We start from the raw sequence: 13,819 nt of genomic DNA on the forward strand, positions 1-13,819 counted from the left end.
GGGTAGTGGGGAAAAGACATGTTCTGTCTCCACCCCTTTTTTGTTGGGTGTGATCATCTGAGCGCCGTGTGCTGCACCATGCGAATGCAAGACTCTACACAGTTGCATACAAACTGCACCGCTGTTGGAACTAACCCCTCTCTCCCGGGGAAAATATGAAAAGGCAATCGGGGGATGAGGAGAGGAGGGGGGGGAGAGGAGGGGAGGGGGAGGGGGGCAGTGCAAGTCAGCCTTGTGACCACTTGAGTGGCACTCTCTCCCCTCTCCAGTTCTCCACGTAGAGCTCCGTCTTGCGTCCCTTTACATGCATGGAGATGTGCGCGCGGGTGCGCCATTGCAGTGGCAATGCGGCCTGGCGCCCTCGTCGACCCCCCGCCTCCCAACCTCCATCACCCTCTCCTCTTCAGCCCAAACCGGCACATGGACACCAGGTCCTGGAAGGAGGAAGAAAGACATCGACTGGAGCCCACCCTACAGACTAACGCACAGAGTAAAAACTCGACACGCATGAGTTGATCTGATGAGAGACAGGGCTCGATTCACTGCCTGTTCACTTTTCTTGTTTTGATCTAGTCTTTTTTTTTTTGAGAGGGGAGTGTCAAATCACAAGGGAAAATAAAAAGAGCCCGAAATCAGAGCGCCACCGCTGCGCACGCCAATCATCACCGCCAAGTAAAGCGAGATGAAGGCAAGTGAAAGAAAGACTGATGCCGGTGTAGTCGCAGCGGCAGCGCTCTGAAGGCGAGAGAAAAAGGAGGGTGTTTCGATGAGCGAGGGGGGAGAGGGCGTGAGTGGGATTTAAAAGAACGAACAAGTCTTTTAACCCTCACATCAGCACCCCCTTTTTCCCATCACGCGTGCACACACGCACAAACACAATTACGCGTAGCCGAACTTCTTCAGCACCGCCACGTTGTGCTTGGGCATCTTCGTGAGAGCCGCCTTGCGGGCCGCCTTCCACGCGTCACGGAGCTTCTCCTGCTTCTTGTGGTGGCGGGACGCCTTCTCTACACGAGCCTGCTCGAGCTTGGCGACGACGTCGCTGTACTTCCAGCCGACGTGCTTGCACATGTTGCCGAGCACGGTGTAAGGGCGCTCGGAACGGTAGCACGCGTGACGCTGGGCACGCGGGATCACCGCGCGACCACCGGTGCGCACCACGTTGGCCGGCACGCCCTCGTAGGCGACCAACGAGTTCAGCGCCCTCATGCCGCGCTTCGTGTAGCGGGGCAGCATGCTGCGCACGGTGCGGACGAACACGTCAGACGGAGCGCGGTGGTGGAAGGGACCCTTCGTGGGGTTCGTCAGCTTCCGCTTGCGCAAGTACTGCAGGTACTTGATCTTGTTACGGATCTCGGTACCGGCAATGTTGAGCTGCTCGCAGCGCACCACGGTGATCTTCTTGCCCAGGAGCAGCTGCTTAGCCACCACAGCCGCCGCACGACCGAGCACGTGATCCTTCAGGTCGATCACGACGATCTCGGGGCGGTGCTTCTTGGCGCTCTTGCGCTGCGCGCGAGACGCCTCCTTTCGGCTGGGGAAGGCCATATTTTCTCACGACGTGTGCGTGTAAGTGTTCAGTCACGAAACAGCGAAAACACCTGTCGTGGGGAAATCATGAAGGTACCGGGGTAGGGAGAGGCATACGTGCGAGATGTGTGTGTGTGTGTGTGTGTGTGTGTGTGTATCATTGTTGTCAATGGAGACGCAGAAAGGAACGAAGAAACGGAAGCAAGAGAGGAGAGGGAAAAGTGATGTGAACAGTCACGTGTGTACACAACTACCAGAACCGCCGGAAAAAAAGAAAGCGGAACGAGGAAAGGGGGAGTCAATGAGGTTCGCGAAACAGCGTGATGCGTGTGCGAGCCTAATACATCTCCCAACTGCTGCCTAGCTAGAGAACCTCCTTTTTTCCTGCAAAGAATATACGGTGGAGGCAAACTGCACCACCACCACCCCCACCCCCAACCACCTCCTGCGATCTCTCGATACCTCTTCGTGTTGGCGAGGCCATTAGTGAAAGTAAGGTTGGCGCCACGTCATCATCGAGTAACAAAGACTCGGGCCTAGATGTCACCTGTCTGTGTCCCCTTTTTCTCCCTCGCTCAAAAGGGGGGGTCAGTGACCTTACTCATCCACACACCCACACGGCTTGTATCGTACACACACGCACACACACACGCACTGCGATACACATACTCCGCACGGCTAAGGAGAAACCACGAGACGTCCCGTCGATTGCATTTTGATTCTGAGCGCCCAAAGGGGGGGGGATTTCTGTGACAAGGAGAGAGAGACAAATAATAATTGAAAAACGGGAGAGGAGATGCAACATACACTTCTCCACCACCACCACCACCACCACCACCCTTTTACCCGCTGGCATAGGGACAGCACGGGGGCGACGTTTTTTTTTATTCATCTTTTCGGGATAAACGGCGAAGCTGGTGTGTACGTTTTGTGTACGTTATTGTGTGCTCTCTGTGAGGAAACAGGTAAATGCGCGTGAAGGCTGTGCGCCAAAAGGGCTGATGGGCTGATTCAACATCATGTGGCTCATGCCCACATCAACATGTATGCTGCCGCCGAACCCCGCGTCTCGCCAGCGACAAGAGCTTAACCACTTTCTCTACACACAGCAGCCCCCTCGCAAAACAAGAGCGCATCTCACCACAGTGGCCGCCAGAAGCCTCTTCTTGGAATACGAGAAGAAACTCGTTGATCTCTCAGGGGATTTCAACAGATGTTCCCACAAGACCCAGTACATCAGAAAAAAAAGAAGGACATATCACGCCTTCGTCGAATATGTTTGAGCGCCGACAGACGAGCACCCTTCCTCTTCAGGTGCTCGTCCGCTGCGGGCATACCGCTATCGGAGGAGTCCAAAGACCACACCCGACCCTAACCGGTACACCGGCCTCCATCCGCGTGGTGCAAAGCAGCGGCAGATACGCGTTGGTGCGATGGCCGACGGAGTCACCTGGGCACCACCTCCGCATCGAGATTCTGCACACCCTCCCCCCGCTTCGCAGATCGTCCCAGAGCCGCTCCCATCCCTCCCCCCCCCCTCCATCAGCGGGGCAGTGAAGGCCGGGTGGGACACGCTCGAGTGACGCTGATGCTACGCCTAAGCATATGGATGGTGTGAGCGGGTGGCACGGTCACGGGTTACTCCTACGCAGTAACATCCAGGACCCGGCCCTGCCATCGGGCTCCACGCATCGCTCTGGCTTCCCCATGACGCAGGTACTTGGACCCTGCCACCACTGGAACTGCCTGGGGGACTCGTAGAAGGGTATGGGGGCGGCTAAGGCTTCCCGACCGAGTGCACGCTGCAATCCCTGAGATGCCACGCGGAGGTGTGAACCACGTTGACAGTGCTTTCCCAAACCCTGAAAAAAAAATGGGGGGAGAAAAGGAGCTCCGCCTTAGCAGTTTGTGATGAGTGGGCGCACACACGCACGCAGACAAAGGGAATACAGAAACATCTTGCGCAGCAGGAATAAATACGGGTGGAAAAGAAGACGAAGTCGCAGAGAGATGGGCGGGCACGTTCCAGCCTGACGGCCTCTCATTGTGCGGTTTATTCGGCCTTGTATCGTATTTGTTTCTTTCCCCCTTCTCAGAAGGGTGGAAGCAAGGAGAGACGGAGAAGGAAACAAGAGGATGACAAGGCGGGGGGGGGGACCCCCAGTATGAAGCAAGAGCGGGAATATACACTATGTCGCTGCTGTCTGGCAGATGCGGTGGCCGCCTTGTTCGGTCTCTTCTCGATTCGAATTTCTTTACTGAAAAAAAAAAAACTTCTCTACAACTCTAGTGAACATCGGTGTGGGTAAAACAAGAAAGCGGAAAAACAGCAGGCGTGCATGGGCCTCAACCCCCCCACCCTAAGTGACCAAAAATACACCCCCGGATGTCGCGATACAGACACGATACGGCAACACAGGACCCCCCCCCATTTAACCCACCCAAATGGAAAGCACACTCATCTGAGGTCTGGGAGGGGGGGGGAAGAGAGAGGAGAGGGAGGGGGACATCATTCCGTGCGTTTGGACAACTCTTCGTGTATGTGTGTGTGTGTGTGTGTGTATCTTAACACAGCGCAACCGTCGAAGAAGGATGTCCAAGAAAAGATAGGGGGAACACACATACACAGCAACGTCGTCAAAAAAAAGAGGGGAGTGGAGGTCAAGAGCGGTGAGAATCTGGATGAGTCAAGAGAAGGAAGGCGAAAAGAAGAAAGCCAGTGGTTGTTCAAAAAGGGGGGGAGAAGCGACAGGCAACGGATAGAGGACACCGCGAGTATTGAAGTCCCCGCGTGAACATCGCGTCATGCCCTCTCTTACTTCTTCGGGAGGTCTCGAAGGTGTGCACTGATGCCCCCCCCTCCCTTCTACCCGAATGGGGATGGGTCCGTATATGGCACCTCCCACCCCAAAAAAAAGCAAAAAATATATATAACAAAATCTCACTCGCTGTCTGTCAGCAACGTCAGCGCACCCTCCAGGTTGAGGTTTGCGCTCTCGTCCTCCTCGTACTCGCCATTTGGTTTTAGCACGCCGAGATATCCGAAACCGTATCCGCAAACCGGAGCTGCCTCCGCTGAGTCTTCTGCTACCTCAACCCGCTGGGAAAGTGGAACCTTGGAGGCGACGAGCGTCTTTGCTGCTGCTGCCTTGTTAACTTTTTGCTCATTAGCCCGCAAAACCCGCATGCGACGTCGAAGGCGCTGCTGTTGTCGCCGCGAGCTGTTGCTCCGGCCATCGCCACCAGTGCCACTAAGGAGCCCCGAACCCGGTGTCACCCTCAGTTTGCGAGACGCAATGATACGCTGGAGCCTTTCTTTGTCACTTGAACCCGGGGGAGCAGGACGACTCTTCAGTTTTTGTGGCGGCCGCTTGACTGTGTCTACCTTACCCACGCGTGCCGACGAAGCGGTGACAACTGCACTAGCACGATCCTCAGGAGGCTCCTCCCAGCCACTGAGGCTGCCTACAGCACTGTTCGCTGCCCCTCGCCCTGCTCCGTACGACCTGCTTGGACCTACCTCTTGGAACGCCTGATTTCGGTGGCCATCACCGTAGAAGCAGGAGCCTGTGACAAGCCCATCTTTTGAGACTGTGTCGTCGTCGTCCACAAGACGAATGTAATCGCATTTGGAAGGCAACCGAGACGAGCCATTTCTTGAAGGTACCCCAACCAGCTCCGATGTCGTCCTGCTCGAAGGCATTAAGTAATAGGAAGGTGACATGAGTGTGCTTTCCAGCGGCTGCAGCCGCGGCGGCATTACGGAGTGTTTGGGGGACGACGACGTCACCGAGGGAGGTGATTCAGTGCGGGAAGGGATTGTTGTGCCTAAAGGTAGGTCGCCCGCCGATGATGTGCCAGGCCTGGTGTCAAGCGTTAGCGAAGACGACTGAAGCTCACGTGATGGGACAGCCGTCTTCCATATCGGTGGAGCATATGCCGGCACCGCAAAAAGGGCCATGCCTTCTGGTGTGGAGTCAATGCACGACCGTTCGTCACTGCTTGTGAACACACGGGACATCTTTCCTGTTCCAGTGAGAGTAACCCTGTCGATGGTGGTGATAGATGGGAGATGGAACACGGATTGCGTGATGCCAGCGATATGAAAGACAACCTGCACCCACTTGTTGCGTGGAATGATGAGGGGAAGGTAGCCAGTCGTCAGCTCACCAGCCGTCTCGTCGTATCGTGCATTTTTAACATAGGTTCCAATTATCAGCTTTGTTTGGTTCACTGTGTACTGGCTAACGACAACCTCCACAGCGAAGTGGTCCATGGAATCGAGGCAGATTTGAGCAACTAAAAGAGAGCTGTGTAATCGCAAGGACGAAAAAGGACGGTCCTCGCGCGGAATTTGCACGCGGGTCTGAGACGGCTTCCCTTTCATGATGAGGACCGGCCGCTGAATGCACTTGTCAATGTCAATGGAACACCCCCGTGGATTCATCACTTTTGCAGACGTCAAGAGCTTATTGTTTGCCTCCATGACAAGCTGTAACGTAGTGGCCATCTCCGGGTTCTATGAGAGAAAGAGGGAAAATAATAATAATACCTACTTGAAGTTTTGAAACACACTTGAGTGTGAGACTGCGCTGAGGCGCGCCCCTGTTGTGTTTGTGGGTATATTCACTCTCCAACGTAACTAGAAAGGAAAAAGTGAAAATGTGCGTTTCATGGTTATGCAAAGTCGGGAGAAGAGGGGAGAAAAAACACGAGAGAAGTTATATAGCCAAGGAGAAGCCTGTCCAGGGAGGCTGATCAAAGCAAGCACCTTATTCACTAGCAGGAGAGAACATACCCTCGCGTGGAGTGCGGGTGTTCCCCTTTCATGAGACGTGGAGGCAGGAGCTGGATTCAGAGGGGGAAAAGAATATGGCACGCTCGTTTGTTTTTTTTTTAAGTCCACCCACATGAGTTCTCTCTGGAAAAGAGCCTTTCATCCTTTGGTGATGGTAGTTATTTTCACCGCTCCCCTGGAGATTGCAATGGTTTTCGGAGGTGCTCCTCAATGCACAGATAGTGAACCGATTTTTTTTTGTGTGAGAAAAAAAGGTTGCCGCACACACACCCATCCATGGGTACGACGCACCCTGTGAAATTCATCTATTCTCCCTGTCAGTCGCGGTTCAGAGGGTTAGGGAGGGGGTCCCGGAAAAGCAAAATATCCCGCTGCTGAACAAAGTCTGGTGGCTCTAGCGTGATTATGCTGCATACCCCCTTCTTATCCACACATAAAACGCCCCCTCTGTTTCCGAACTCATTGCAGTAGTTTGTCGCAGAAAAAATAGTGAGCAAATGCCGCTTTTTGTGATCCGGAAAAAAATGGAAGCCCTCTTCGACTACTTGATGTGCACGACACACCAAATCTATGTCGTTCTCGGCTAAAAAACGCTCAAGGGCGTGTTCGGAAAACACAAACGATATTCTGCGCGAGCTCGGTGCCCAGTCTACACCAGACGGTAGATTTGCCTCAGGGTCTGCCCAGAGGAGATCACAAACGATGCCCGAGTGCGGAACGTTGCACGGTCGCATGTCTGGGATATCTCGCACACAACGAAGCTCCGCAGAGAGACCGCCGTGCACGCAAAAAATAGAGCCGTTGATCAGAGCCGCCACAGGCAAAACGCGGAAGAAATCAGTGAACAGCTTGAATAGTTTAATACCGTAGCGCCGCTTGCATTCGTCGTAGAACCCGTATAGAAGCATGATTTGCTCGTCTTCGTGGTTGCCGCGGAGCATCGTCATGCGTCGCGGAGAAATAATCTTGAGAGCTAGCAGCGTCACAAGGACTTCAACAGAGCGAGCGCCACGGTCAACATAGTCGCCAAGGAAGAGAAAGCTGTACATTGTATCATCAACCGAGGGGCTCGGCTCGTTGCGCGCTTTCTTTGCATCTGTTCCGAAAACAGTGCCCCCGAGTGGCGGGCATCGCTTGAAAATGTTTATCAAATCGTAGTATTGTCCGTGTAAGTCACCACAGACGTAAACAGGTGAATCCAATTCGACAAGCATCGGTTCACTAGCGATTATTGCGCGTGCCTTTATCAGAATCTGCACAATAAGACCCTCCGGAATCCGCTGCTCTTCAGAAACTTTGCTTGTGTAGTGCTCAGGAAGGAGCTCGAGAAGGCGGAAAAGCACATCATTTTCTTTTTCGACTGAAAGAGTGTCAGTGGGAAGGCTACTCAGCAGGCACATGGACAGATCCACATTGAGTCGACCTCGCTTTATTTGCGCCATTTATGCATGATCACAGAGGATTCTGAGTTGTCGAACCTCAAGCTGAGCCTAGTTTTTTTACTTTAGGGGGGAGGAGGGTGGCGCTGCTTTGAAAGGCGATGCGTACTTAAAACAACATCAGTGGAGACAAGGAAACGAAATCTTGAGAGGATTTGAGGAAATGACTGGAACCACTGCACAATAGCAAAAATAACGAAACGGAGAGCGGTTTTCTCCCCGACCGAATGATGCTCCGATAGGATTCCCCAACGGTTACACAATATGCCCGTAAATGGCCTGCCAGACCGCGTTCCATGAAGTAGAGATGACGATCATGAGTAAATTGCAAATTCCTCTGCAAAGCCACAGAAATAAGAACAGCGGCACACCAAGAGGCCTCTGCGAATGCTCGGTTTCAGCAACCAACTGTTTTATATCTTTTATTTTTCTGTTAATCGATTAGGTGGAGAAGTACGCTGACGTCATGCGTGCTTAGCTTTCGTCATCCCCACCATAAACCGGGGCATATAGGAGAGTGGGGGCTTCGTCATCAGAGGCACATCCTTTCGGCTCTGTCGTTGGCTGGGGGGAGAGACTCCGCATCCGGGATTCAGAGACTGTTTGCTCGCATACAGAGCGGAACGGCTCTGGTTTCCAGGAAAGGAGAGCATCGGTGTGTGTGCTAGAGACAAAAAAGGAATCAGGGTTGTTGAGGATGCACCCACTCAAGATAACTTCAGTGATTCCAGGACCGGTACCATCTTGCAACAGCAGCAGGCGAACTCTATCTCCACTGAAAAGCCTTAGGTTTAGCGACACGGAAGACTGAGCAGTGTCGTTTGCTGCCAGGGGAACTGGCGGACCGATCATTCTACCATCGAAGTCAAGGCGTTGTATAAAGAGGTACACCCTTCGCAACAAAGATCGCCCTGCTGCCTTGAAGAGGACAGAGGACAACTCGATTGAGTTCAACGTTGGTATTGCGGGTACTTGCAGGACAGTTGAATGGCTTTCTGTGATGGAACCGGAAACCCCTTCAACCTCAATTGAGAAGAACATCCGGACATCTGTCAGCCCGTTTCCTACATCGAGAACAGAGTGAAGGGATTTCCTAAATGGTAGTCCCACTTTTTCAAGCATGATGAATACTACAGGAGAGAGACTTTTCTCCTCACAGACACAAAAAAAAATTAAACACGATCAAACGTGGGAAGCAAGAGGAGGATAAAAAGGCTTGACATACGGCAGTTTTAACAGGCTCGCTAATCCAAAAAAAAAGGGGGGCAGAAAGGAGACCCTTCGGACATAGTTTTCATGGAATAATGAGACAAACCAGAGGAGGCGGCGGCTGCGGCTGCGATTCTAGGCGACTAATGTTACCTTTTTTTTTTTGCAGTAAGCGAGGATGTCGCTTGAGGCTAAATTGGGTTTGATTGTTGGCAACGGCACTCCCTTCCAGACCTCTTTCGAGCGACTGGATATCACACACACTGTGTGGAGGCATAAGGGGGCTGGTGCACGTTTATTTGGTAGTGCACTCGAAAAAGCTGTCTGTGCAGGGGGGGGGGGTAGGCGGTCTGTGAGTGCTTCCCCCCCCCTTCCCAACACACAAGTACACACACTGTTTTTTTTTTTTTTAACCCCCCCCCCTGGTTGTTGGTGGTGATAGCAGCACTTTGAAGGGGTGGCAAAAGCGCTCCCTTGTTTTCACCTGCTTTATCGCTATCACCGGCATGTGGCTCACGATCTCACGCGCCGAGCCACCTGTCGGGCCAATGCTTGAAGCTTTGTTTCCTGATTTCTCGCCTCTGTTCATTCTACACCTCCTTTCAAGAGCTTGGGACGAATGTGAATCCTTGAAGCGCTGACTTCTTTGAGTTGAGAGGAAATCCCTCGACTGCAAAGTGTTTTCACGCAACAATCGTCTCTCGACCGCCGGCTTCTCTACGCACGCGCAGCCAAGTCCGACCTGCACCATAGCAGGTGCACCTTCACAAGTATGCACTCAGTATGCGTCTTTCTACCAATTGCAGCGCTGTTACATGGAACACTTTATAGCATCACTGCGGCAAAAATGTACCCCTCCGTTTTCACACCTCTTCATTGCTATTCCCTTTTCCCCTCTTCTTGACGCGGTGTAAAGCGTTCCTTCTTACAGGCCTGCCCCCCGCCCGGCCACAAAGTAGGGTGACTTATTTCTGGTTTTCGATTGTGATGAGCTCCGCATCTGCTTATGGCCTAGATGGGCAGGCCAGGTCGCTCTGTCCGCTGTATCACCCATCGCTAAACACACAGGAATGTCATCGCTTTCTCATCGGAACTGCCAATGCTCTAGCAGAGAATAAGATTCACGCCATCGAGTATCAAGACGATACGAAATCGCTGGAGTGTGCCACGGTATGGTCGCACAGCGAACCAGTAATGGGGCTATGGTGCTCCCCATCTCTTTCGGCGGATAGTCTCCTTGCTGTTTCTTCGCCGCATAAACTGGAGATTTTTAGAATTTCAGAAAACATCATGAATGAGCCTAGGTGTGTTGCCACAATGGAAAAGAGTTACAGCCGCGTACTGTGGGATCTGGATGGACTCCAAAGTGAGTTCAAGGCGGTCCGCCATGACACGCTTACGACGGTCGTGTTAAGCTCGTCTAAATTGGGCTCGGAAACGATCAACTACTCAAACGAGGGGAAGCCAATTCGCTGCGCCGCCTTGGCTCCTTACGACCCCACTCTATGTCTTATTTCAAGTGATGCTCATGGGCTACAGCTCGTTGACCTGCGCAGCAAAAAGGCATCCTCCTTTCACGCCACCACGTACAACCACGGTTTTGGCTACACAACGGCGATCGACTTTGATCGCCTGAAGCCCGGGCAGTTTCTTTCCGCAGGCACAGACGGCTACGTATATATCCACGACATTCGCTACAATTCCTCTTGCTCCCACACAACGCTGCGGCATATGAAAGCGCACGAGCATGCGGTCCAGAATTGCTTGTTCAACTCTTTTCGTGACGAGCTTGTTCTCTCGTGTAGCTCAGACGAAACTCTCAAGCTGTGGGATCTCGAGCAGGACCACGAGCCTAAATGTCTTCGGCGATTAGCGGACTATGGAGACAGCGTGGTAGCCCTCTGCTGGAGTGACAGCAGTCCGTGGGTCTTTGCAGGATTGTCCTTCAACGGAAAACTCCTCGTCGACACTGTTCCCAACGAGAAAAAAATGAGTATTCTGCTTGATGAAAAGAAGTGGCGTGAGTGATGATGGTGGAGATCTCCCGGCTTACACACTTATTTTACCTTTTCCCTCAACAACAAAAAATGAGCTTGGATCGGTTGTTCGCCGATTACACGTTCTGCAAACTGCCTTTCAAAGATGGCGCGCATTATCGATATAGAGGCTTCCAGGCTTTGTTTGCTCTTAGCGATGGTTTTGCACACTGTAGTTGCAAAATGGCATATGGGGAGGAAACAAAGGCTGTTTGGAGTTTTGTATCAACTTAGGTATTTCTGAGCTCTATGGTACGCAAAAAAATGCAAGCTATGCTTTCCAATGATGATAGCTGTTCGTATGTAAAAAAAAAGGGCCCCCATTTTCAGCCCCCTTAAAAGAATGGAGAGCCCCCTCTTTACTAGTGCTTTATTTTGACTGTTTTTTTGTCTACATGAAGCCCTCTCCCCAAATGTCTCCGCATCTTGCCAACATCACTTTTTTTTTTTGCATCTTTCCCCAGTCAAACTGCTTTGCACATCTCCTCTTTTACGAATACTGCTGCCTGATTTCGTTTCGACTGTTTGGAAAAGCCCTGTTTGCACACACCCTCTCCTAATCGTGACAAAAAGAGTTTTAAGCCGTATCCATGTCGTCTCCTGAAGAGCTCCGTAGCCAGATTGAGGCTATCGCCTCCCAGATTGCAGAGACCAAGAAGGCGAAGGGTATTGACAGCAATGAGTACAAGGCTCTGGTTAAACAGATGGCTGAGCTTCGCAGCCGCATTCCACAGGGTGAGAAGAAGGCAAAGGAGAAGACGGTAGAACCGTCGTACTTTGACTCGCGCCTGGCGATGGTCAAAGAAATGGGTCTTATGGGAGCAGCTTATCCGCACAAGTTCCACTGTCAGTACACGATTCCGCAGTACCGCCAAAAGTACTCGCCCATGTTCTCTGACCCCGGTACATCCCTGGACGAAACGGTCACAATTGCGGGCCGTATCATCAACAAGCGTAGCTCCGGTTCAAAGCTGCACTTCATCACTATTCAAGGCGATATGGAGACTGTGCAGGTAATTTCTGCTCTTGCCGACTACTGCGACCAGTCGCTTTTTGCCAGCGTCCACTCAAGGATAAAGCGTGGTGACATTATCGGTGTTTCAGGCAGGCCATGCCTTTCCAAAAGTAACGAGTTTTCCCTCAATGCTACCGAAATCACGCTTCTCTCGACTTGTTACCACATGCTCCCAGACGACTATTTCGGACTCTCTTCATTTGAGCAACGTTTCCGTCAGCGCTACCTTGACTTGATTGTGAACCGCAGCAATGTCAAGACGTTCATTCAGCGTGCGAACATCATCAAGTATATTCGCAAGTTCTTTGATGAGCGTGACTTTGTGGAAGTTGAGACGCCAGTGCTCAACCAAATTGCTGGTGGGGCTGCGGCGCGTCCCTTTGTGACGCACCACAACGACCTCAACCAGACAATGTTTCTGCGTATCGCGCCGGAGCTTTACCTGAAGGAGCTTGTCGTTGGTGGCATGGACCGTGTGTACGAAATTGGCAAGCAGTTCCGTAACGAGGGAATTGATCTCACTCACAACCCCGAATTCACGAGCTGCGAGGCCTATTGGGCATACATGGACTACAATGATTGGATGACCACTACGGAAGACCTTCTCTACGGTCTGGCCGTGGAGCTTCACGGCTCGCCAATTGTGCGCTATGCACCGAAGGACTCGGAGGGAAAGCCGCTCCCAGAGGTTACCTTCAACTTCAATAAGCCATTTAAGCGACTGCACATTGTTCCTGAGTTGGAGAAGCGTTTGCAGGTGTCTTTTGACGACGTTGATTTCGAGTCGGATGCGGGTATCCAATTCCTGGTTGACCTCTGCAAGAAACACAAGGCTGAGTGTCCGCCGCCGCACACGGCGCCTCGCCTACTGGATGCCCTCATCGCTGAATTTCTTGAACCCGAATGCCACGACCCTTGCTTTATCTGTGACCACCCGCGCGTGATGTCGCCTCTTGCTAAGTGGCACCGCAACGACCCTCGTCTGACAGAACGTTTCGAGCTCTTCGTCAACAAAAAGGAGCTTGCTAATGCGTACACGGAGTTGAACAATCCTATCGTTCAGCGTGAGGAGTTTTTAAAACAGATGCTGAACCGAGACAAAGGCGATGATGAGTCGATGGAGATCGATGAGGGCTTCGTCACCGCGCTGGAGCACGCACTTCCGCCCACTGGTGGCTGGGGACTTGGCATCGACCGCCTTGTGATGTTCCTTACAAGCCAATCGAACATAAAGGAGGTGCTTCTGTTCCCTGCCATGAAGCGCGAGGGAAAAGACACAATCCGGTACCCTCCAGGGACAATGCTCAACGGCCAAGGGGTTCCACTGTTAAAATAGAGCTCTAATGTCCCCCCCTCTTCCCCTCTTCCCCCCTTTTTTAGTGGTGTTTCTTCTTGCCAAAGCGGTAGCAATAGGAGGCAGCAGAGTCCAAAGCAGAAAACGATTTTTCCAGGTCTTCCTTTGTCCAACAGTGTCTCCCTCTCTCCATATATACACTCCTCGTGTGTGGATGGGGAGCGAGCGAAAAAAAGAGAAGCAAAAAAAAAAAGGAGCACTGCTCTGAGGGGCGTCAACACCAAAATCATTCTTTAAGCTATCCCGGTGTGGAAAGACACTTCACTAATTCGTTGTGTTCTGCTTCCCCTCTTCTCGTTTCTTTAATATAAATATATATTCTGTAGGGATATGTCTACCAGGCAGAGAAAATAATAATCGAGACTATGAGAAATAAAAAAAACTGATGGTACTTCGTTAGTATTGAAGTATGAAGAAGTAGACGGGATACCCGCTCTC

General features: G+C 52.0%; 6 protein-coding genes across 6 annotated transcripts; 2 read left to right on the forward strand and 4 right to left on the reverse strand.

The window, feature by feature from the left end:
• Positions 1-879: 879 nt before the first annotated feature.
• On the reverse strand, positions 880-1,548 carry JKF63_06060 (uncharacterized protein; the record flags this gene model as incomplete). Its single annotated transcript, XM_067902012.1, has 1 exon — positions 880-1,548. The coding sequence occupies one exon, from the start codon at positions 1,546-1,548 to the stop codon at positions 880-882; it is 669 nt and encodes a 222-aa protein (XP_067758359.1).
• Positions 1,549-4,471: 2,923 nt separating this feature from the next.
• JKF63_06061 (uncharacterized protein) lies at positions 4,472-6,040 on the reverse strand (the record flags this gene model as incomplete). The annotated part of the gene is made up of 1 exon (XM_067902013.1): positions 4,472-6,040. One exon carries the CDS (start codon positions 6,038-6,040, stop codon positions 4,472-4,474), a length of 1,569 nt encoding a protein of 522 aa, XP_067758360.1.
• A 605-nt stretch (positions 6,041-6,645) lies between these two features.
• Positions 6,646-7,770, reverse strand: JKF63_06062 (uncharacterized protein; the record flags this gene model as incomplete). Its single annotated transcript, XM_067902014.1, has 1 exon — positions 6,646-7,770. One exon carries the CDS (start codon positions 7,768-7,770, stop codon positions 6,646-6,648), a length of 1,125 nt encoding a protein of 374 aa, XP_067758361.1.
• Positions 7,771-8,241: 471 nt separating this feature from the next.
• JKF63_06063 (uncharacterized protein) lies at positions 8,242-8,889 on the reverse strand (the record flags this gene model as incomplete). The annotated part of the gene is made up of 1 exon (XM_067902015.1): positions 8,242-8,889. The coding sequence occupies one exon, from the start codon at positions 8,887-8,889 to the stop codon at positions 8,242-8,244; it is 648 nt and encodes a 215-aa protein (XP_067758362.1).
• Positions 8,890-9,963: 1,074 nt separating this feature from the next.
• Positions 9,964-11,004, forward strand: JKF63_06064 (uncharacterized protein; the record flags this gene model as incomplete). The annotated part of the gene is made up of 1 exon (XM_067902016.1): positions 9,964-11,004. The coding sequence occupies one exon, from the start codon at positions 9,964-9,966 to the stop codon at positions 11,002-11,004; it is 1,041 nt and encodes a 346-aa protein (XP_067758363.1).
• Positions 11,005-11,602: 598 nt separating this feature from the next.
• On the forward strand, positions 11,603-13,363 carry JKF63_06065 (uncharacterized protein; the record flags this gene model as incomplete). The annotated part of the gene is made up of 1 exon (XM_067902017.1): positions 11,603-13,363. The coding sequence occupies one exon, from the start codon at positions 11,603-11,605 to the stop codon at positions 13,361-13,363; it is 1,761 nt and encodes a 586-aa protein (XP_067758364.1).
• Positions 13,364-13,819: the final 456 nt, after the last annotated feature.

The sequence above is a fragment of the Porcisia hertigi genome, chromosome 15 (genome assembly GCF_017918235.1).
Source record: "Porcisia hertigi strain C119 chromosome 15, whole genome shotgun sequence".
In the NCBI taxonomy this organism is placed as follows: Eukaryota; Euglenozoa; class Kinetoplastea; order Trypanosomatida; family Trypanosomatidae; genus Porcisia; species Porcisia hertigi.